Source organism: Sapajus apella, unplaced genomic scaffold, assembly GCF_009761245.1.
Source record: "Sapajus apella isolate SASKATOON/1434 unplaced genomic scaffold, GSC_monkey_1.0 scaffold1, whole genome shotgun sequence".
Classification (NCBI taxonomy): Eukaryota; Metazoa; Chordata; class Mammalia; order Primates; family Cebidae; genus Sapajus; species Sapajus apella.
In genome coordinates, this window is record NW_022436941.1 from 81048002 (window position 1) to 81073762 (window position 25761).

At 36.6% G+C, this 25761-nt stretch overlaps 1 protein-coding gene across 5 annotated transcripts in view; it reads right to left on the reverse strand.

The window, feature by feature from the left end:
• Window positions 1-25761, reverse strand: part of GPBP1 (GC-rich promoter binding protein 1) — a 75224-nt gene that overhangs the window by 9449 nt on the left and 40014 nt on the right. For 3 of the 5 annotated variants that reach the window (XM_032280354.1, XM_032280362.1, XM_032280347.1), the window contains exons 4-11: window positions 20673-20796; window positions 20321-20544; window positions 16183-16249; window positions 15079-15138; window positions 6741-6925; window positions 6075-6215; window positions 4021-4188; window positions 2755-2942 (exon numbers count right to left, since the gene is read on the reverse strand). In XM_032280354.1, the coding sequence (XP_032136245.1) occupies window positions 2755-2942; window positions 4021-4188; window positions 6075-6215; window positions 6741-6925; window positions 15079-15138; window positions 16183-16249; window positions 20321-20544; window positions 20673-20796 (1157 nt within the window). The remainder of the gene's footprint in view (window positions 1-2754; window positions 2943-4020; window positions 4189-6074; window positions 6216-6740; window positions 6926-15078; window positions 15139-16182; window positions 16250-20320; window positions 20545-20672; window positions 20797-25761) is intronic. The other 2 variants (XM_032280381.1, XM_032280371.1) reach the window with 1 other exon arrangement.

The following is a 25761-nucleotide window of genomic DNA, read 5'->3' on the forward strand; positions in this document are numbered from 1 at the left end:
GGCATGAGCCACTATACCCACCCTACAAAATTAAAACAAATACCTACAAATTCACATACAGTAGTTAGTTATATTTAAGAAGCAAAACAGGACATGATTTGGAGAAGGGGAACAAAAATGATCACACAGATAATATAACAATGTATGATTAAAGACAGAAAGATAAAGGATTTATTCTGAAGGAACGATCTAAGAGAAAAAAGGGGGAAGGGGAAGGGCTGGTCATGATGGCTTTAACCCCAGCGCTTTGGGAGACTGAGCCAGGAGGATCACTTGAGCCCAAGAGTTTGAGACCAGCCTGGGCAACACGGCATAACCCTGTCTCTACAAAAAAAGTTAGCCAGGTATGGTGGTATGCACCCACAGTCCCAGCTGTTCGAATGGCTGAGGAGGGACCATCACTTGAGCAGTATCAGTGAACCATCATTGCGCCACTGCACTCCAGGCTGGACAAAGGAATAAGACCCTGCCTCAAAATAAGAAAGGAATGAAAGAACATCTAGCCAGCTGGCTCATGTCTCTAATCTCAGCACTCTAGGAGACCGAGGCGGGAGTATCACTTGACTCCAGGAGTTAGAGACCAGCCTGAGAAACACAGTGAGACCTCATATTTTTTTAATTGGGTTGGTATAACCTTTGGCAGTAGAAATATAAACTAAACTATTAAGCATTTGAAAAAATTGGAAATACAAAGCAGAAGTAAAATATTCCCTCAAAATAAGTACAGATTTACAAAACAGGTAGAAAAATACTGCAATGTTTGCTTTACTCATTCATTTAACAAAGTTAAGCAAAGTAATATGCCAAGCACCATTCTAGGTGCTAGATACAACAGTGAACAAAATGGACAAAATATCTGGCCTTGGCTGGGCATGGTGGCTCATGCCTGTAATCCCAGCACTTTGGGAGGCCAAGGCGGGTGGATCACGAGGTCAAGAGATCGAGACCATCCTGGTCAACACGGTGAAACCCCGTCTCTACTAAAAACTACAAAAAATTAGCTGGGTGTGGTTGCGCGTGCCTGTAAGTCCCAGCTACTTGGGAGGCTGAGGGAGGAGAATTGCTTGAACCCGGGAGGCAGAGGTTTCAGTGAGCCAAGATCACACCATTGTACTCCAGCCTGGGAAACAGGAGCAAAACTCCATTTCAAAGAAAGAAACAAAAAAAGTTTACAATAAAAACTAAACCACAGGCTGGGCACTATGGCTCATGCCTGTATTCCTAGCACTTTGAGAGGGCAAAGCAGGAGGATCACTTCCTCTCAGGAGTTTGAGGCTAGCCTATGGAACACAGAAAAATGTTCACCTCTACAAAAAACACAAAAATGAGCTGGATATGGTGGTACACACCAGTGGTCCCAGCTACTTGGTAGGCTGAGGTGGGAATCACTTGAGTCTGGGAGGCAAGGATTACAGTAAGCTGATATCACACCACTGCACTCCATTCAGCCTGGATGACACAGTGAGACACTGTCTCAAAAAATAAAATCATATATTGGGACAATTAGCTATCCACGTGGGAAACGTGAGAAAGAATAAATTTGGACTCCTACCTCACATCATCCAGAAAACTTGCATAAACCAAGCAAGGAAAAAAATGATGAATGGACTTCACCAAAATTAAAAATTTCTGCCCTTCAAAAGGCACCACTGAAGCTCAGTGTGGTGGTACAAGCCTGTAATCCCAGTTACTAAGGAGGATCACTCCAGTCTGGGCAACATAGAAAGACATCATTTCAAAAGGCACCTGTGGGTAGGAGGTGGATGCACTACTGAGAATGAAAAAACTCACAGAATCAGAGAAATTATCTGCCAATCATATATATAAGAGACTTATACGCAAATAAAGAACTCTTACAACTTAGTAATAAGAAAATGTAATTTTTAAATGGGCAAAGTATTTAAATAGGTATTTCTCTCCAAAGAGGATAAATGGCAAATAAGCACATAAAAAGATACTCAACACTATTAGTCATTAGGGAAATGTACACTAAAAACCGTAAAAAGAAATCATACTTCATACCTACTAGAATGACTGTAATCAAAGATAGATGGTACCAAATGTTGGTACAAATGTGGAGAAATTGCTCATGAGGAAGTAAAATGACAGTCATTTTGGAAGATAGTTTGGCAGTTTCTAAAAATGTGAAACACAAAGCTAACATAAGCCCCAGCAATTCAACTCCTAGGTATCTACCCAACAGAAATAAAAACGTATCCACACAAGAACTTATATATGAATGTTCATAGCAGCATTATCCAAAACAGTCAAAGAGTAGATTATATTGGACTAGAGCCTACTGTTTAAAAAGAGGTGGAAACAACTGATATTCATCAACTGATGAACAAAAAAGCAGAATAGTCATATAATATACCATTCAACAATTAAAAAAAAACTCAAAGTACTGACAGGTGCTTACGATGCAAATAAATCTTGAAAATATTATACTTAGTGAAAGAAGCTAGACATCAAACATCACATACTATATTTTACCACCTATATAAAATACCCATACAAGGCAAATCTATAGAAAGAGATAAAAGAGTAGCTGCCTAGGACAGAGTGCAAATGAAAAGTAAATGCAAATAAACAAAGGGCTACTTTCAATATATTTAAAAAATCATCTGTGCATCAAAATGGGTAAAATTTTTGTCATAAGATATATCTCAATAAACCTGTTAAATCAAACAAAAACTCTACATCGAAATCCTGAATACAGAAAATGTTGAGGAAAAAGTAAAAACAAATACTAGCCTGTGTTCTGCCTCAAGTGAACTTGAAAGAACATCAGTTTGTGGGAAGGTTGAAGATCGAATGATCTGTTGGGAAATCACCGAGGCATTGCCATTCTCTTGAGGAATTTCATTTTCATCGAAGTTTCGATTTATATCCCTTTCTTGGTGAGTACTATTGCTGTTATGTAAATTAAATGAGTCGTCATCCTGATTTTTTAGAGTTTAAAAAAAAAAAAAAAAAAGAATGAGTTCTAAACAATACAGTTATTAAAAACTTTTTCCTAACTAAGCTTCCATTGAAAATACATAAACGTGGCCAGGCGCAGTGGCTAACACCTGTAAGCCACTTTGGGAGGCCGAGGTGAGCGGATCACCTGAGGTCAGGAGTTCAAAACCAGCCTGGCCAAAATTGTGAAACCCCATCTCTACTAAAAATGCAAAAAAATTAGCTGGGCATGGTGACAACACCTGTAGTCCCAGCTGCTTGGGAGGCGGAGGCAGAAGAATCGCTTGAACCCAGGAGGTAAAGGTTCAGTGAGCCAAGATCATGCCATTGCACTCCAGCCTGGGCGACAAGAGTGAAACTTTATCTCAATCAATCAATGTAATACTTTCAATTACTAAGTTTAGAAATGAAAAACTAAGCTGGGATGGATATCCAAAGCTTTCTTGCTCTAAGTATTCATAGCTATACAACAATGACAAAACTAAAAGCATGAAGGCAGGCAAGATGGGAGAAGCAAAAGAAAACAGATATAAACAAGAATGTTTTTTAAATTTACTTTTCCACAGGAACTATAGAATGAAGTAAATCTACTTTAGAAAGGAAGTCATAGCCAGGCACAGTGGCTCATGCCTGTAATCCCAACACTTTGGGAGGCCGAGACAGGCGGATCACCTGAGGTCAAAAGTCCAAGAGCAGTATGGCCAACATGGTGAAACACTGTCTCTACAAAAAATACAAAAATTAGCCAGGCCTGGTGACACATGCCTGTAGTCCCAGCTACTGGGAAGGCTGAGGTGCAAGAATCACTTGAACCTGGGGAGCGGAGGTTGCAGTAGGCCAAGATATGCCATTGCACTCCAGCTTGGGTGACAGAGTGAGACTTCGTCTCAAACAAATCAAACAAGGGGCGGTCGAGGGGAGAAGATAAGTCATTATTTATGCAAATGGCTTTCCAATCTTCTTTCCAAGGAGATGATTCTAATGTATTCCAAGGTCCAAATACATGCTTAAGTATTTCAATGACATATCAATATCACATATTGCTATAAATTAAATTACCTTCTCTGAGCCAGCACGGCTTTCATCTTCATGTTCCTCTTCTACTCTGTCTCTTTTCAATGCTTTCAAAAATTCACTCTTCTTATCAGTGCGCATTCGTGTCAGTTTGGTTAGACGAGGTTGCTGATTAAGTTTATCAACAGGAGAAGAGGAATTTGAACGATTACACTAAGAGGAAATTCAAAAACAATGATAAATATGTAGTCAAGGAATCAATGTCAACATAAAATTCACTACTACCACAGCTTCCTATTTTACCTTTATTCACAAAATAAAATTGATAGTCCATGTGAAAGTCTAGTTCTCTCTATTCCTATTTTTTCCCCTACTGAATGAGTCAACAAAAGAATTTTCTTATCCCACAAACAACGAAGGTCTGATGCTACTCAGAACTACGATTCTAATTCAGGCATCATTATTTTATAAATACATCCTAGAATTATTTAAACTTTTCTATAATACATAAAAGAGCAGCTTTTCAAACTGTGTTACTCAGAGTTCTAGAGTTCAGTAACAGCTCCAACAAGATCTATTTTATAATTATTTATACACATACATAGGATTTATCAGAGTGGATCTCACCTTGAAAGATGTTTGTGAGAGGGCAGGGAGGGGAGGAGAGAGAGAGAATCCTTTTTTTTTTTTTTTTTTGGTTCTTTGGTGTTTTGACAGTGGAACAGAAACAAAGTTAGAACTTTGTGTCACAGGAATTAATAGCCATGGAAACAAACCATAATAATGCTTACTTGCTGGCATTAATGTTTGTATATTATAACTAATCTCAGCAGAATTAACCAGCTAGGAATGCTAGTCCTTCCCTCAAAGTTCAAAAATTCTGTCTGAGATCATAAATAAAAAGTAGCATATGAGGGGTTATGATGTTCCAATATGGTACCCAAAGCAATTTCAGGTGTAATAATATAAGTATTCCGGGTGTCCTTTAACACTAGACTGGTCAGGGAGCTCCCTGCTCTGGGAGTTTCAAAACCTTGATCAAATGAGTAAGAAATACTGAACTCCAGGTATTCAGTCAGTACCATAATAATACACACATTTCTCTCTTGTTCCTCCTCTCTCCCCGCTTCATTGTTAACACTAACAAAGTGTCCATCATACCCAAAAGACATTATACAATACAAATCCTCATTATTAAGTTCACTCCTACAGCATAATTATCACAAGTATCAAATAACATTGCAATCTTTATAATTGTTTTCTTTAAAATTACTCTTGGTCCAGGTATGGTGGCTCATGCTCATAATTCCAGCAACTCTGAGAAGCTGAGGAGAGACGATCACTTGATGCCAGGAGTTTGAGACCAGCCCGGACAACATAAGGAGACCTTCATCTCTACAAAAAGTAGAAAATTAGCCAGCCCAGTGGCAAGCACCTGTAGTCCTAGAGGATCAGGAGGCTGAGACAGGGGGATTGCTTAAGCCCAAGGAGATAGAGGCTGCAGTGAGCCACAACTGAACCACTGTTCTCCAGCCTGAGCAACAGAGACACTATCCTCCCCACCACCCCCCAAAAAATTATTCTTTATGTTTTTTAGATGTTTAGGAATTCCTCCCCAACCCCTCCTTTTGAGACAGGGTCTCGCTCTGTGGCTTAAGAGAGTGCAGTGGCATAAGCACAGCTTGCTGCATCCCTGACATTCCGAGGCTCAGGTGTTCCTCCCACCTCAGCCTCCCAAGATCTGGGACCATCAGTGCATTTCTTTTTTTAAAATAGAGACAGGGTTTCACTGCATTGCCCAGGCTGGTCTCAAATACCTGGGCCCAAGTGATCCTTCTGTACCACTTCCCAAAGTGTTGGGATTATAGGCATGGGCTACCACACCCAGCTGGGAATTTTCATTTAAAATACTTTAAATGATTCCTACTTTCCCAAAGTGCAAAACTGGTTAACAAATGAAGTACATGAATCCAGTTTTCTGAAGGAATGAAACTATCTCATTTTAATGTATTCATTTAATGAATTTCTAACTTTTAATCTTTGTTAAATTATCATGATTAAAATGTTACATTCCTCAAGAGTAATTTTTAATGTCATACCTCTTTCACTGAATTTGTTGATGGACTAAAATTCTTGGCAGTTGATTTAAAAGCATTAAAGTTGCCAACACCATATGTAGACTCATGAGGGAAAGAAGTTCCAACTTTATTTTCTTTCGTTTGGCTTTTCCACTGTGTAGGCTAAAGAAAAACACACAAACATTAATGGCTATCAAAAACAGGCTATAGGAGAAAGACAAAAACAGTGACTATTATAAAACAAAAACGACTACACTAGACTCATAAAAACAATTATTTTTGTATCACACTGCATTATACCTACATAGTTCTGTCCCTTTCTTTTTCTACAAATAAAATCAAAACTGAGCATTTAGATAACTAAATTGCTATTTTTTCCAAAGCTACATAAACACTGTTTTCAAAACCTAAAACTGAGCACCAGTTAAAACAACATTATCATTAATACATCACCAATACATCTAGCAAAAAAAGAAATTATAATTTTCACTTACTACTACTAAACAATAGAAACACACACACCACATCAAAGATAATTAAGAGCACATATGGGTCAACTCTTGCCACCTAGAACTCAGCACCCCATGAAGTACCTCCATACACACTTGAAATTCTTTAACATTTTCCCCTATACTACATAATTTGGTATCAACTCAAAACTTACATTTGTGGTAATTTAGAACTTACTTTTGTAGGTGGAGCAGCAGGTTTAGGGACTAAACCTTTATAAACACTTGGACCAGTTCCATTCTTAACTGGCTGTGACTGAAGATTTCCTACTACAGGGAATCCAGACAGCTGTAAGTCTTTTGTATTACCTTTCTTAATGACCAGCATCCTTGGAGCTCTAGATTTAGGATTCGGAGGATATTCTGCATAAATAAAGCACGACCAAGAGTCACTCACAATTTCAAATTTTAGTACTAAATAAAACCACCAAAAGAACAGTATATTCCAAACATTTTATTTATTTATTTTTTTAACTAATAGCTGTCCCCTGGGTAAAATAATTAAACTAAATAAGTACAAACTATATTCAAACTTAAGAAGTAAAGCTAAAACATTATCCCAGAGTACAGGAAGAATTGGGCAATGTCAAGTACTACAGATAAATTCTGCTAGACAGTGGCCCAGAATGTCAAAACCAAGACAAATTACATTCTATCATGCCTTGCATTCACTATAAAAAAATTGCAAATTTCATCCTAATGAATCTTAAGACTTAGAATATAAAATACATTTCTATTTTTTTCCCTTCCCCATTTGAAAAGAGAATTAAAATTAATTTTTTCATTCTCCCTTTTTACTCAACTTACAAAGTTATTACCAATAAGAAATTATATTCCTTTTATGTCTACATACTTCAGTTATGACTAAGAAAAAAGAGAATTGTATTTCACGATATAAATTCATTCATGTATTTATTGACCATTTATCTGCATTAAAAGCATTATATGAATACAGAGCAACCAACTCAATCCTGATTTCTGAAGAGTAATACAAATAATTGCTAAAGGCAGACTTTTCTCAAGACCACTGCAGTTGCTAAAAATAAACACTATTCCTATAATTTAATCAATGTGTATATGTAATCAAACAGATGTTGCAGTGAAGTATGTATTCTCTTACAAAAGCTTTGAAAGCATGTTCCACAGTTGGAATGCTTAGAATTAAAGAGAGAAATCCCAGAAATTCTAAATTAAAATGAGTTCTGCACATTAAATAAGACCATGAGTATTAGTGGGCTGGGTAAATACCTGTAATGATTCCTTCCCCAAAACCTAAATCAAGTTTCCTAATGCATCATCTCAAAACCCAAAACTAAATATGAACTCCTAGGGAAACCCAGAGGGACTTGCCAGTTCATGGGAGGATTCAACCTCTCCAAAAGATAAAGCTGGTATGGTGCTTCATATACTTGAAATGCTAAAGGATAAAAAGAACAAGGGCTAAAAATAACCTGAGAAGAGGTTCGTATTTCCAAAAACTAAACACATGTTGACTTAAGAGGTTAAAGATTCAAACTTCCCAACAGCTAAAAAAAAAAGCCCAGTATCATGGGCTAAAAAAGACATCTCTGGCACATAAAAACACAGAAAGCTATACCGAAGTATAGCTTTTCTGATGATATTACACAATAAAGTTAACAAAACAAATAAAGATCTTAAAGGACAGTCAAGTACTATACTACACCATGTAAGATTTCCAATTATTTTTGGTAAACCGATGATGATGGCATGGATAAAGTACAAAAAAAAGATTCTTGAAATTAATAAACTATAAGAGAAAATCATAGCATGTAACTCAAAATCTAAAGTAAAACCCAGGAATCCAAAGAATGATCAATGCTAACAAAATGGAGAAAGGTAATCTCATCTGAGAGGAATCAAGGTATTAAAGCAGGGGCAGTTCTATCACTGCACACAAGTCAGTCTAAACATGGCCAACAGAGACTTCTAGTTCAATGTGGCTAAGCACATAAGTTTATCTTCTTCTAAATTCTTATGTTAAAATTACTATGAGAGGAAACCAAACACAACTATACAAAATAACATTAGTAGTCAAATCCAAAAAAATAATTTCAACACACATTTCTAGAGAAGTAAGTAACAAGTTTAAATTTACACAAAAGAACCTAACAGCTGAGGAAGGATCTAATTTACCATGTACAACCTTGAGATTGGGACTTGAAAATGACAGATATGGCAGAGGGCAGAAATGCAACTTTGACAAATAAAAATTAAATAATTCAAGAAAAGATCCTTATAAATTCTAAAGAATATACTTTAGGCAGAAGGAAAATGATCCCATGTGGAAGGTTGAAGATACAAGATAAAAAAAAATTTTATACATACGCAATCAATGAGAAGCAGGCTGGTGTGGTGACTCATGCCTGTAATCCCAGCACTTTGGGAGACCAGGGTGAGAGGACTGCTTAAGGCCAGGAGTCCACCAGCCTGAGCAATATAATGAAACTCCGTTTCTACAGAAAAATTTTTTAAAATTAGCCAGACATAGTGATGTGTACCTGTAGTCTCAGGTACTAGGGGGGCTGACATAGGGGGACTGCTTGAGTCCAGGAGGTTGAGGCTGCAGTGAGCTGTGATGGCACCACTGTACTCCAGTCTGGGCCACTGAGTGTGACCCTGTCTCAAAACAAAAACAAGGGAGCAAAAGAGAAACTAGATAGGCAAGTAGATATTTCGTCTTTAAGCCTCAATATAGTTCCTGAGTACAAATTTCACCTTCCCTAAAACTGGATTCCTAGACACCTAGGAATAAGAAATATTCTGGCTGGTTCCTCAATGAGGTCTTCAGTGCAAAGAATGACGAAATATCCTATAAAGAAGAAAAGTGAAACCTGAGAAATCACTCACAGAAGAGTAGGTAGCAGAGTAAGAGATGACAAAGGTCCCTGAAGAAAGAGGACAGGGACTGAGAGGGAAGCGGAGAGATAAGCCAATATTGTGTTTATTAAGAATTCGTATTAGGCCGGGCACAGTGGCTGACGCCTGTAATCCCAGCACTTTAGGGGGCCGAGGTGGGCTGATTATGAGCTCAAGACCAACATGGCCAACATAATGAAACCCCATCTCTACTAAAAATACAAAAAATTGCTCAGTCATGGTGGCGGGCACCTGTAATCCCAGCTACTCGGGCGACTGAGGCAGGAGAATTGATTGAATCCGGTAAGTGGAGGTTGCACTGAGCCGAGATCACGTCATTGCACTGCAGCCTGGAAGACAGTGCAAGACTCCATCTAAAAAAAAAAAAATATTCATATATAGGCCAGGCACGGTGGCTCACACCTGTAATCGCAGCACTTCTGGAGGTAGGATGGATTACCTGAGCCCAGGAGTTCAAAGCTAGGCTGGGCAACATAATGAGACCTCATCTCCACAAAAAATTTTAAAATGAGGCAGGAAGATCGCTTGAGCCTAGGTAGGAGATTGGAGCTGCAATGAGCCATGATTGTACCACTGCACTCCCACCTGGGGGACAGAGCAAGACCCTGCCTCAAAGTCAACAAAAAGAATTCGCATTTAAATATTACAGCACAGAAGAATACCTACTTTTGTACCGGATTCATCAGAATTTGAATACTAGCTCCAATCTTATCAGCTGTATAACCTTATATGAGTTAATCTCTCACCTATAAAATGAAAAACAATAGCTCTTTTCTGAGATTTTCTGTGAAATGTTTCATATTCAAATAATTACTAGAAAAAAATACAGAAAAGCCATATACTGTCACTAACATTGAATTCCAATTACAATTCAAATTAAAGGTGCCCTTTTGCAAGAATTTCAGGTTGCTTAACCTGGAATTAGACAGCAAGGGGAAAAAAAGAATTTTAGGTTGACCTGTAAGTATAAGAAAAACTTAAGACAGACATGATAAAAACCAATCTATGTCCTGTAAAACAACTCTGAATAATTGACATAAACCTGCTCATTTAAGAAAAAGAAGTGCTCTTAATGGTAACAATAACCTCTAAGTAATGGAAGAAGTGATGTAGCACTAAAAGGCAAGACTTAATTTGCATCACTTATACCCATTTTATATTATTTATAAATTGGCTCATCTATTCATAGACTTTCCCACAAATTCTCCTGGAAAAACCTTGCCAAATATTTAAGGTCTCAGAGTCAAATATTATCCAATATTTGCTGTCACTTGGTTAACTATAAGAACAAGACCCCAAATGTTTTTATTTTAAAAGAGAAAACTTATATATTGATGAAGGACCTCAACACTTTTATAAAAGAATAAGAAAATAAGTGAATTCCTTCTATAAGTTTCATGTACTTAATACTAAAGCTCACCTACACAGGTATTCTCATGGTCTAATTTAAGTTCAGAACAACTGAAGGCAAATATTATATCCTCACAAATAACTGTAGCCTGACAATAACTGATCTTTTTATTTTTGTAGAAACAAGGTCTCGCTAGCTGCCCCAGGCTGGTCTCGAACTCTTGGCTTTAAGTTATCTTCCCACCTCAGTCTCCCAAAGAGCTAGGATTCAAGGCCTGAGCCACCACTCCTGGCCCTGTAACTGACTTTAAATAGTAAACATAACTTTAATGTCTTGTTATTCATGCTCTCCCCATAGCCATGAATGTAAGAATTAGTTTTCTTCTATAACTGCAGTGGTGACAGGAAACTGGCCCAATTCTCAGGAAGACAAATTAGAATCAAAATAGTGCCACACATAATACAAAGTAAATTGACCACACAGATAATTCAGAGCTAACATTTCAATTCTTCATCTCTTTTCTTTCACTACACTCTCCATATAGCTACCTTCTACATACATGAAGTTTCTAACTCAATCACTACATTTAACTACTTCATTCTTTGGCCCACTACCTAGAAATCCATTTTTCACCTTTTAACAATTCTACAACTAGAATCTCTTTCATTTATTGGATTTGAACAACATAATTAGCTGGTATTTATTAAACACCTGTGACATAACCAAAGATTTTTACATAGTAGGCAATTTAACCTTAACAATGCTTTTCTCATTATGATTTCTGTGGTCATCCTCACCTCACAGATAAGCAAATTCACTCAGATTAAGAAATCTGCCCAAAATCTAAATAATCAACAAGCAAAAGATCTAATGTTAGGGCCACATCTGATTCTAAACTCAATACTCTTAACCATTATATTAATGAAGAAAATGGAAATTATTCTTGTGCCAGATATTTCAAAATGTTTATCATTCCAACTAAAAATACTAATAAACCTACACTGAATGGTTGGGATAAGAGGCTTTTAAGTGTGCACTACTCCAAGTGACGTCAAGAGTCACCATCACATTGATGCCAGTTTAGTTTCCTATTATTTTGACACAAGAGGCAAATTTAAAGTATAAACAAAAGCATGTAGCCAAGTGAAGGGTAATTAGTATCTGAATTAATCAAATTTTCTCTTTTCTTTCTTTGGAGAAAGGGTCTTGCTCTGTTGCCCAGGATGCAGGGCAGCGGCATAACCATAGCTTACGGCAACCTGGAAACCAAGGGGTCAAGCAATCCTCTCAGCTGAGCTTCCCAAGTTAACTAGGACTATAGACATACACAACCACATCCAGTTAATTTTTTTTTTTTTTAATTTTTGTAGAGATGAGGGTCTTACTATTTGAGCTCCTGGTCTCAAGTGATCCTCCCATTCCATGCTCCAAAAATGCTAGGATTACAGGCATGAGCCACTGCACCCAGTAAGCTTTCAAATAATTTGAAAACTTGGCTCACATTAAGACAATAGTATACACAGACCAAATGCAACAAATCTATACCACAGCAATTTAAACAAGTTCCTATTGCGAACACTAATTTTACTACCAAAAAATACATAATCTGTTTAAGATCATTTTTATAAAGGTTGGTGCTATTTGAATTTTGTTGGTTTTTAATGTGGGGGTTTTTGTTTTTGGACACAAGTGCTGCTTTGTCACCCAGGCTGGAATGCAGTGGTGCAATCTTAGCTCACTGCAACTGCAACCTCTGCCTCCCCAATTCAAGCAATTCTCATGCCTCAGCCTCCAAAGTGGCTGGGATTACAGATATGCCACCATGCCGGGCTAATTTTTGTATTTTTAGTAGAAACCAGTTTTACTATGTTGGCCAGGCTGGTCTTGAACTCCTGACCTCTGATGATCCTCCCGCCTTGGCCTCCCAAAGTGCTAGGATTACAGGCATGAACAATCACACCTGATTGGTTTTTAATGTTCTCATTTAATTGGCAAATCTATTTCAGTTTATAATACTATGAGTTTTAGTCAAATGAGTTTCACTGTTATAATTTATATCAATAGCAATCAATATGGTATTTTCCCTTTAATGGGGGTTCCCAACATTATTAATATAAAGAACACACTTAAGAAACGCACTTCGGCCGGGCGCGGTGGCTCACGCCTGTAATCCCAGTACTTTGGGAGGCCGAGGCGGGTGGATCACGAGGTCAAGAGATCAAGACCATCCTGGTCAACATGGTGAAACCCCGTCTCTACTAAAAATACAAAAAATCAGCTGGGCATGGTGGCACATGCCTGTAATCCCAGCTACTCAGGAGGCTGAGGCAGGAGAATTGCCTGAACCCAGGACGCGGAGGTTGCGGTGAGCCGAGATTGCGCCATTGCACTCCAGCCTGGGTAACAAGAGTGAAACTCCGTCTCAAAAAAAAAAAAAAGAAAAAAAAAAAAAAAAAGAAATGCACTTCACAAATATAAACAATGTCCAATTCTAACTTAGACCAAATAAAATGTACTTGTATCTAGTTGTATCAAGTTGCCTACTCAAATCCTATTAATTTTCTCTTTTCAACCTTGAACACGTTGCATGACTTTTCTTAAAACATTGTTTTCGTAAGATATTTTAAAAAGTGGAAGTCATTTCAATATAAAAACAAAGCAATTCATCAACAGAATACTGTCAACGAAACTCAATGAAGAATTTTCCCCTCCCTTAATTCTGTTTACCAAAGTTCCTATTAGTAAAATCAACCCCACTGGCTTTCATCATAATTTACTTCACGAAATGCAATCATTTCACTCAATCTGTATGCTTGTGGCAAATATCATCAGAATCCTCTAGAAAAACAACCCATCTATATTAACTGGTCACTAATTTGCTTTGATTTAGAATGCTCAACAAACCAAAAGAACTCTGAACAATGAACCTTTATGCTCTTAAGTAGTCTATCAAATATGAGCTAAAATTGAGAAAGCTCATCAAACTACCAAGGAGCTGAAAAAAATACAAATGTTGAGCTGGAAGAAGACCATGCTTATGCTAATTATTAGTCACTAAAATTTCTCATTATTTAATATCATAAGTAAATGTTAAGCTCTGCCAGTAATATGTTGCCAACGTACTAACACAAAAACAGCCTATAGGACTTCTGAAAACACATGATCAGTAGCCACTAATTATTAATGCAACTCAACTCAATTGTAAACAAACACTTGAATGTACATCACTCTTTCTTCCTCACCCAAAAAATTAATCAATCAAACAATTATATTAAATTCTCATGGCAGCTTGAATTCCTGTTTTAAATTATTAAGAGCATGGAGATGAACTATTTAATAACCATTAATCTTATGCATCAAACAGATGATCCTGGTTAGGATAAAAACACTATAGAAATCACAGGTATAAGCTACATGAAGGTGTTTCCAGTAAACCCAACTAGGTTCTAATCAGAATTCAATTTATGTAGCTATACTATAAATGGCTTAATTACTTTCCCCACAGGGTATTTCTCAAATTGGGGTATCATGTTTAAGTCTGCCAGTTTTTAATCTACAAAATTATAGTTTTTGGGACAAATTGCTTTTTCTTTTTATAAATATTATATTTTTGTTAGTAAATTTTTACTTACCTGGAGGGAAGTAGCACTAGGAAAGTTCTATTGAAGTCTTTCCTAAAATTCTTGTCTTCCTCAGGAACATAGCTATTTTAAATGTTGCAATAGGGAAAACAATACTTGGGAACCCAGGGGGGAAACTGAGAGAGGAATAGTAAAGTGTGATACAATGAGAGTTTCATTGTATTCCTACGGGAAGTACTGGGAATTTAACCATTAACCATTCCACAATTAACCATTTTTTTTTTGTTTATGCAAACACATTTCTTAGTTTACCTAAACACAGTAAAGAGTACATCTTCCTTTTGAACATCTTTTCAACTAGTACTCAAAATCCTTAGACCAACCCTGAAACAGTAGAACCAAAATCTTTATATTAATACATTTTATTCTTATTATTTTCAAATATGTCTTTGTCTCTAAATCATTTCTAAGATTATTAAATCAACCCAGGATCAGTACCAATAGTATCTACAGTTTTATATGACAAACACTCACTGGCATTCTTGATTTTTAAAATTTACTTTCATTCTAATCAAATCCAAATTATTCCTAATTCCTTAAAAGATTCTATTTAACACCTTCCAGGTGGTTCTATATTCTTATGCAATCAGTTGTTCCCAGAAAAACTGAATAATAAGGAAACATACCTAAGAGAGGAGCTTGGGAGATTTTTTTGGTTGGGTATGTGTGTGTCTGGGCGTGTAGGCCTGGGGAGAGTGGCAGAAATACTAATTTGCAATACAGAAAAAACAATGCCATTCACATGGTTCTAACAAAAGTGTCTGACCACCCCCACCCCCACCCTCAAAAAGCCCTTAAATAAAGAGGGAGAGCAGAAGAAAACAAAATAATTCCCCAGTTTCACCTCATACATACAATATAGCACAGGAAGTGGCAAAGTTTAAAATAATGCCTTTACTGTTATGACTAGTATGCTGTCATAAGCCACAATCCTTTCATTTTAGTGAGTTGTTGATTTTCAATAGAAAAATACAAATGAATATGTGTTTAAGTTCCAACATGGATTGAGCACCTCTGAATTTAGTATCAAATAATTAAATTTATTTTTCAGATGTCAAATCTTAGTATTAAAAAATTTTTCCATTATTTTAAACTTCACTTGAATCTTTAAAAAGCTGTCTAAATTGTACTATGAGTTCAGTGTAATCTTCTTTAAAATGCTATCAAATTGAACTGTCAGCACTCTTTTTTTTTTAAATGGGGGGGTGGGTATTACCAGAAGAACTCTCATTAAGCTTTGAAAATCAAAGGCAAATAATTTCAAATATAAACTAGCTCCACAAGCAAATTTTATTCAATTATCTTTAACAGTCTATAATATACACATAACCATTTTCATAAGTAAAAACATTAACTTCATTTCACACTATGATCAAAAGTACTTCGACAGTTAAAGTTTTCAACTTCAAACAACTAAAAATTAATTTAAACTAAGTTTTTGTTTCTTTAGGATTATCTGGTTGCTCTCAAAACTTATAATCATTTTTTAAAAGTCATATTCGAGTATGTTTAATGATACTAACATGTGCAAAGCAACTGCTTCAAATCAGATTCTTCTATTCCAAACCTCCTTTTTAAAGATGTTACCTTTTTTGTAGCTAAGCACATCCAATACAAGTATTTTAAAAATAAAGTTTTATTCTAGCCTGCTATTTTTAAAAACACAAAAAAGTGAAATCTATAAATATCAACATTTTGTGCCCCTCAAATACAGATAAAAAATTACTTACCCCACACACCTGCAGCTAAAGATTTATTGTGATTTGGTTCTCTCTCATATTCAGGATTTAAAGATGGCTGGAAGAAAGTTGGAACAAACATTTCACCTTTTAAAAATAAATCCTTTAAAAGCAATCTCAAAACCATACATGCTGTAACTGATGAATCAAATATGACCAACTCTTAGCTACGGGTTCTTAGTACAGAAAAGCTATAAAATCTGAAACTTTTTGAGTACCAGTGTGACGCTCTGCCTACTTACTGAAGCACTTGGATTTTGGAGTTTCAGATAAAGAATGTTGAACTACTAAATATAAAATCTGAAAAGATCAAAAATCCACAACATTTCCGGTCCCAAGCATTGCAGATAAAGCACATTCAGTCTGTATTAAAGATGAATTACTCATAAACCTTACTCTCAGCTTACTCTGCTAACCATTAAAATAGTTACTATCTATACTCATTGCTGGTCAGAGAAAACTAGAGAGTTTAATATTTTCCATATCCATAACTAAGAAATGAGTCAGAATTAAAAAACAGGCTTCTCTGTCTATGGAGTAGCCATTGTCTTATTCCTTAACATTCTTAATAAACTTGATTTAAACACACACACACACACACACTCTCTCTCTCTCTCTCTCTCTCTCTCTCTCTCAAAAGAATGGAGGTCTTTGCATCAGTCTGAGAAATAATCCCTCCTTAGCATAAGGTTGAGATCAGAGAAGAGGAAAATCAGATCAATTTTTTTATTTTTATTTATTTATTTTTTTTTTTTTTTTTAGATGCAGTCTCACTCTATCAACCAGGCTGGAGTAAAGTGATGTGATCTCGGCTCACTGCAACTTCCACCTCCCCGGTTCAAGCGATTCTCCTGTCTCAGCCTCTCAAGTAGCTGAGATTACAGGCGAGCAGCACCACGCCCAACTAACTTTTGTATTTTTAGTAGAGACAGGGTTTTTTACCACATTGGCCAGGCTGATCTCGAATTCCTGGCCTCAAGTGATCCACCTAATTCAGCCTCCCAAAGTGCTGAGATTACAGGAGTGAGCCACTATGCCCGGCCTAATAAGAATTTTAATTTTTTAATGAAAATTCTGTAGATGTGGGGTCTTGCTATGTTGCCCAGCCTGGTCTCAAATTCATGGCCTCACTTGACCCCCCACCTCAGCCTTCTAAAGTGCTGGGATAACAGGCATGAACAGCCCCCAGTTCTTAAAGTTTTCATCACTAGTTAACACACTCACTATCAAAGCCAAGTCCAAATTTGTATTTCAACAAGTGATGTTCAGGATTACTAAAAAGAAAAGTGAGATGAGTACTGAATGAGTACTCTAAAGCTAATCTTGCTAGATGCATTTATCGTCCAAAATCCTGACTTTCCAGTATTCTATCAGGTATTTTTCATATTCCTAGCACACAAACTGCCACATTTAAAGAAGGTACTTAATATATATTAAATAAAATGAATTCTAATATAAATATTTTAATCACCTAAAAATGATTAGTAACATTGTACTGAGATTATTATAAAGCAAGTATACACGCATACCCCTATGATTTCTTCAGAGATACAAACTAAACAGAAGATTTTGGTGGTGGTTACATGTGCACAGCATCTTTAAAGTATATTATTAAAAATTATACTCTGCCAAGTCTAGGATTATAATAATGATAACCACATCTTGAGAATGCGGGTGGGATATAAAAAATAATAGCAGCAATTAGTTTTTACTGAGTACTTACTATGTGTCGCACAGTTTTAATTTAGTTGTATTACTAATTTAACCCTCAAAACATAATGAGAGTACTATTACCATTCCCAGTTTGTTTATACCGTTGACCTTTGAACAACACAGGTTTGAACTGTGCAAATCCCCTTATATCTAGATTTTCTTCCATCTGTGCCACCTGAAACAGCCAGACCAACCCCTTCTCTTTCTCCTTGGCCTACTGAACATGAAAACAAGGATTAAAACCTTTATGACTACCCATTTCCACTTAATCAATAGTAAATAAATTTCCTCTTCCTTATGATTTTAATGTTTTTCTCTAGCTTACTGTAAAAATACAGTATACATTACATATAAAAAATATGTACTGATCAACTTTATATTACCATCAAGAGTTTGGTCAGCAGTAGGCTACTAGCAGTTAAGTTTTGGGGGCAGTCAAGTTATATGCAGATTAGGCTCCGAGGGGAGATCATTACCCCTAACCTTTGTATTATCCAAGGGTCAACTGTATTGTAAAATATCAATGTTATGGTGATTACTGACTGGAAAAAGCAGATCACTAACATGGGAATACAGAGTATTTACACAGTTACTTGATAATAGGACCTAAGAGTAATCTTTTATTTTTCTATCCCTTACCACTTCCTGCCCTAATCCAATCTATCAAATTTTTCCTCTTACTGAAACCTTCCATCCAAACTACTGCTAAATCATATCCAAAAACTATCTATTTTCATTTATCTCAACTACCCAGTTCAAGCCAATATTTTTTCCTGAATCATTCTCTCCTCCTTTCCTACTATAATCCATTCAAGACCTAAGAACTGTAAAAACTAACATCACATCACGACTACTCTCTAAACAAGCTCCTCATTAACCTTGTAATCAAACTAAAATTCTGTACTTTGATGACCTGCAAAAATTCCATTCAATTTAAATCCTTTCCTATCTCTCTATCCGAACTTTTATCCCTTAAACATCACAAGGTTGGCTAATTATGATGGCTCATGCCTATAATCCCAGCCCTTTGGCAAGCAGGGGTGGGAGGATTGCTTGAGGCCAAAAGTTCACGATCAGCCAGGCCAACATAGTGAGCTGGGTGTGGTGGTGTGCATCTATAGCCCTAGAGGGAGCTACTTGAGAGGCTGAGGCAAGAGGACTGCTTGAGCCCAGAAGTTTGTCTATACAGTGAGCTATAACTGTGCTACTGCACTCCAGCCTAGGAAAAGAATACAGACCCTGCCCTGTCTCAATACCACCACCACCAGCACCCCCACCCCAACACACACACAAACATGAAAAAAATAAGATAAACCAAGGATGCTCCCACCTTGGTATGAGCTCTCCCTCTCTTCCTTAACAAAAGCTTGCTCCTTATTATGTCCTAAATTAAATGTCACTTCCTGTCTAAATCATACATGAGACTTAGGAATAGGAAAAAAAAGGCTTTGTTTTCATACTTATTTTTTGTAGTAGACTTAACATTCATAATGTATCTGACCTGGAATAACAATTTCTTTGCATTCCTGGGCACAAAAAAAAAAAAGAAAGAAAGAAATCTGAATAAAGAAATAGCTGAAAAGACAAGGAAAACAATCTTGGGATGTACTTAAGAGTCATACACGAATAACCAAGTATTATTTAAAAGCAACAGTCTAAAATAAAATGTATTGGTAAAATATTCTTTCCAAATCTTGACAGCTTTTTAGAGATATGGGGCGCTTGAAAATACAGCACTAAGCTCACCTACTAGTCCTAAGAAAAATTGTTCAAATTTCTATGAAGTGTAACACAACATAAATACACCAAAAACTTTTTAAACCCACATGGTTAAGACTCTGGAACAGCAACACAACACTTAAAAAGAAAGAATGGGATAAAGAAAATGGGGTATGGGGGTTAGGAGGATAATAAACAACAAGCCCTCACAAAATACAAGGATTAAAAATTGGACAAATGGCCAGGCGTGGCAGCTCATGACTATAATCCCAATACTGTGGGAAGCTTAGGCAGGCAGATCACCTGAGGTCAGGAGTTCAAGACCAGCCTGATCAACGTGGTGAAACCCTGTCGCCACAAAAATACAAAATTTAGCTGGGCCCTGTGGCAGGTACCTGTAATCCCAGCTAGTTGGTGGGCTAAGGCAGGGGGATCACTGGAAGCCAGGAGGCAGAGGTTGCAGTGAGCCGAGAATGAGCCATTGCACTCTAGTCTGGGCAACAGAGAGGACTCCGTCTCAAAAACATACAAACATACATACATATAGATACATAAAAATATACATATAGGACAAATACCTACGGGAGTGTGATCCCTGCAGAAAAGGAGCTACACTAATAAAATACCATAATAGTGCCTTGATGCCATAACAGCACTAATAGAAACTTCATTTGTATAAAAGTTACAGCAAACTTACAAAATCCTCAGCTTCAAACTGTTTGCGTTCTCTCTTGTCTTCCTTCCTCCCGGTTTCATTGTCAGGTATGTTGTTTTCATGTAGTCCATGGCTTTTTCCAGAATGGAAAATACTGCTACGAGAACGGGAACTCCCACCATGGTATCCCCCACGATGATTTATGTTTTCCGTACCATTTCTTCCATGTGTACGCCATCCATTTTTTTCCTTCTTTCCAAAGTTACCTTTATTTGATAATAGTAAAGTAATATAAATTCAAAGAAGAGAGTTAGGCTTAAGGAGTGAATCACATCAAAATCTTCTTTAAAAGTCATAAAGTTAGCCATAAACATCATTCCTTAGCAAATTTTACCTCCATTAGGACGTCCAACAGCAGAATCAAAACCATCTGAAGAGTTGTGTCGTCGACGATTCACATCATAACGATTCTCTGTCCATGCAAAGTTTTCAGAATGTTTCTCAAAATTCAATGACGACTGAAACAAATTATAAAAAATACAGTCAAGCATTTACAAAACTTAAATATTACTTTAAAAGCCAGTAATACTCCAATTTCACTTATTTCCAAGAATTTTAAATGGTTAAGAGAAATATTTTGCAGTTATTTTCAAGGTATTTGATAATTGGGGAACTCTAAATGTGTATGATGGATTCACCGTTGGTCCATTCTCTTCTACCTAATGGAAACAAGCGCACGTTCTTAGAAAGAGTTCAACAACTTTTTTTCCAAAAAACATAAAGGTTAAAATGCCATTACAATGCCAAAACAGGTTAAAATATGATATGCTTAAAATATGATATGCTTCTTGTATAACAAAACATTAAATGTAGTGTATCACACACTACTTGATATAAACATTTCCACTACAGCTCAAAGTTCTCTTCTACATCAGAGATAAACTGTCAAATGAATCTTCAGTTTTAAGTCCCTTAAAGTTATTTCCATATTCCTTTTCCCCAAACCAAATGTATTTAAAAAGGTATCAAAATAAAAGAACGTACAATGCTATTCCAAAAAATTAGAAATACAGAAAAGTTCTAACAATGTATAAAAGTCACTAGCCCCAATATTAATCCATTAATCTGATAAAAGCCACAATCAAAACTCCCAACAGTTTAAGAATTTAAACAGGTGGACTCAGTAATCTAAAAAGAAAATGCATGAAAATTATCAAAAAATGTTTGAAAAGGGCCGGGAACGGTGGCACACACCTGTAATCCCAGAACTTTGGGAGGCCAAGGCAGGCAGCTCACCTGAGGTCAGGAGTTCAAGACCAGCCTGGCCAACATGGGGAAACCCCGTCTGTACTAAAATTAGCCATATGTGGTGGCACACGCCTGTTGTCCCAGCTGCTCGGAAGGCTGAGGCAGGAGAATTTGCTTGAACCCAGGAAGCAGAGGCTGCAGTGAACTGAGATCACACCACTGCACTGTAGCCTGGGCGTGACAGAGAGAGACTGTCTCAAAAAGAAAAGAAAACAGAGCTCTATAAATCAATACAAATAAAGACAACCCAATGGGAAAAATGAGTAATGGATACAAAAAGGCATTTCTCAAAAATATGAAGCGTCACCAATCACATGAAAACATGGTCAGGTTCTGTTGTAATCAAAATGCAAAATTACAACAAAGTTGGCATCTCTTGCCCATTGGGAAAAATATAATGATAGTAATGGTTGAAAAAGACAGATAATTCTTTTTTTTTTTTTTGGAGATGGAGTCTCACTCTGTGACCCAGGCTGGAGTGCAGTGGCACGATCATGGCTCACTGCAACCTCCCCCTCCCAGGTTCAAGTGATTCTTGTGCCTTAGCCTTGAGGAGTAGCTTGAATTACAGGCACCACCAACACATCCAGTTAGTTTTTGTATTTTTAGTAAAAATGGGATTACACCATATTGGCCAGGCTGGTCTTGAACTCCTGACTTCAAGTGATCACCAACCTTGGTTTCCTAAAGTGCTGGGATTACAGGCGTGAGCCACCACGCCAGGGCCAGACAATTATTTCTTACTAGGTTAGAAAACACACACGTTTATGTACACTTACTTCTCTCTCACTCAGTAGGGACCGAAATGCAAGTGTGTATCTGTACTTACGTCATCTTTAAAGTCTTTATAGTTACAGTTTTTTTTTTTTTTTCAGTCTAGCGTGTATTTCAATGGATTCTAGCACCATATAGTATTTTTAAGTTTTTCTGTATTATGCCCCAGAAATAAGCAGATGCCATTTATACTGCGAATATTTTTCTACAACTTGATTTTTTTTTTAATTTCCTTAAAGACATTTCTCCTGCTGAAATCTGGGTAAAATAAAGAATGAGTTGGGGGGGTTAATGTTTTTCCCCTCAGAGACAGAGAAATATTTGCAATATAAATAGCATCTGCTCAGTTCTAGGGTGCCATACAAAAAAAATTTAAATAAAAAATATAAATGTTAAACATACCCCCTAATATGAAAGGAGCTATAAATCACTATGAAATAGACTACATCATGGGCCGGGCATGGTGGCTCATGCCTGTAATCCCAGCACTTTGGAGGCCAAGGCAGGCAGATCACAAGGTCAGGAGAGAGAGATCATCCTGGCCAACATGGTGAAACCCCATCTCTACTAAAAATACAAAAATCAGCCAAGTACGGTGGCGTGCGCTTACAGTCCCAGCTACTCAGGAGGCTGAGGCAGGAGAATCACTTGAACTCAGGAAGCAGAGGTTGCAGTGAGCCAAGATTGCTCCACTGCACTCCAGCCTGTCGACGGAAGGAGACTCCGTCTCAGGAAAGGAAAAAGGAAAAAGAAAAAAGGAAAGAGAAAGAAAAAAGAAAACAAGAGAAAAGAAACAGATTACATTAACAAGTAATTCTGAAAAAGTTTCTAACACAAAAACATGCTCAATCGTAATTCATTAGTAATGCAAATCAAAACGAAATACCATCATTCATCTAATTTCACAAAAATGTAAAAATGAAAACATCCAGGGTTGCTGAGATGAAAAAAACAAAATTGTAATGGGATTTTAAGTAGATTCAAACTTTTTGGAGAGCAACTGGGCATTACCTACCAAAATGTACAAACATTCTGACCCGGCAATTCTGCTGCTAGATATTTACTTTACCATTATATTCAAGAATATACCATTAAATTCAAGGTATTTCTACAGCTGAGTCCATTAATAGGTAATAATTATATAATTCATGTAAATCCACTCAATAGTTCATACAGCCACTGAAAAGAGATGAATTCCCTATGACCAGCTATAGAAAGACACTAGAGATGGTATTCTTGAAGAAAAGGGGGAAAAAAGAAAACTGCTATTTCATCTGTTTATCCAAACTAGGATAAAAACATATTCTGGCATTTGCATAAAAGCATCCTAACATTTCACTTCTGAAACCTAGTCTACTATCCTAATAATCAAGAAAAGAAAGTTAACAAACTGATGAATTTTCAAGTCTGATACATTCGGCTTCCTATTCCAGCTCCAGTACTTCTCAGCAAATTTCCTAATCTCTCAACCTGAGTTCCCCCACCCGTAAATGGTGGGGTAGAGGGAGATAAGAGTGTCTACCATGTTAAGATTTTTGTTACCTTTATATAGTGTTTTATTACAACAAGTAAGGCAGAGACCATCTTCCCTCTTACGTTGTCTCTCTCTCTGAACTGTTTTTAAAAATAGTTTTAAGGCCAGGTGCAGTGTCTCAAGGCTATAATCCCAGCCTGGGCAACACAGTGAGAACCTGTTTCTACAAAAATAAAAATTAAATAAAAAAAATCAAATTGAAAAAATTTTAAAAATTAAAAACATTAAAAATAAAATTCAAAATGTTTTTACTGCCATAAAATAAAAAATGCTGCTACTATACACTAGTTACAGAGATAACTACAATTAGTGAATGCAAATATGAAAATGCATTCATCATAGTAAAGTTTCACCATAATACATTTTTTATTTTGTTCTGTTGCTCTGTTTAAAAAGAAAAAAATTCTCTAAATTTCTATTTCATACCATTCATCTACCCTTTTAATAACACACTCCTGAAACCTTTCAACAAATAATTACGAAAATACAGCATCCTGTTTACAGGGTTTATTTTGTCATCCTTCCTAGCATAACAAATGGAATTTGCTACTTATCTAAATTTTCCAGTATCTGTAACTGCTTTCGTTCAATATTTTTTCAGCAATACTTTCAAACTGCTGGTCAGGACTTATTAACAAATTATGAGATCAGTCACAACTGGCATTTTTTTAATGGAATAGAAAAACAGAAAACCACAGACGAAAACATTAGTGCACCAGAGGTATATGAAATTTGTATTGTGTAAAATATCCTTCTCACTACAGGTCACAACAGTTTAAAAGTCACTGCTCTAAATCAAAGATTTATAATCAGCCCCATGCAGTTCAAAATTTTACCAGATGATGGGGCTAAAGTTCCACAAATCTCAAAACTACTGCCGTACAGTTCTGAAAACATTTTTAGCCTTAATTCAAGCCTTCATGTCATCTTTTCAAACAAAAAATAAATACTGCCATTTACTTTAAATAGAGAATGCAATAGTGATTAATGTCTGTTCCAGTTACTCAGGCCAAGATTAAAGAGAAATGATGTGGGTAAACAAGTCTATGGCAGAAAATGAGGTTAATTACAAATAAAATTCATCAACAATGATTCTGAAAGAGGAAAGAATAAGATGAGAGGGTATATAATAAAAGTATCACTAGAAGGTACGTGTTTGTCAAAACCACTCTGGGCAAAGAAACAAATCTCAAATATTGCTAGTTAAGAGTTTAAATTGGGCCAGGCACAATGGCTCATGCCCATAATCCTAGCACTTTGGGGGGCCGAGGCAGGTCAATAACCTCAGGTCAGGAGTTCAAGACCAGCCAACATGGTGAAACAGCACCTCTACCAAAAATACAAAATACAAAAATCAGCTGAGTGTGATGGCAGGCACCTGAAATCCTAGCTACTCCGAAGGCTGAGGCAGGAGAGTCGTTTGAAGCCAGGAGGTAGAGGGTGCAGTGAGCCAGGATCAGGCCCCTGCATTCCAGCCTACGTGACAGAGCAAGACTCCATCTCAAAAAAAAAGAAAAAAGAGTTGGAATTGTCAACTATTTTCTAAAGATAATTTTCAATTAGAAAAATTCAGAATTTAGAATTGGCAGTTCCAAATTCTAAGAATCAAAACCATCATTATGAAGAACTATACAAATTAAGAGTCAGGTTCCAAAAAGCACTAAGAAGTTCAATGCACATTAACAATTATCAGTCAGACTCAATGGCTCACATCTGTAATCTCAACACTTTGGGAGGCTAAGGCAGAATGATCTCCTGAGCTCAGGAATTCGAGACCAGCCTGGGCAAGATAGTGAAACTCTATCTCTTATTTTTTTTTTAAATTTTTAAAATTACTAATCTTAACCTCAAGTTAACATTTAAATGA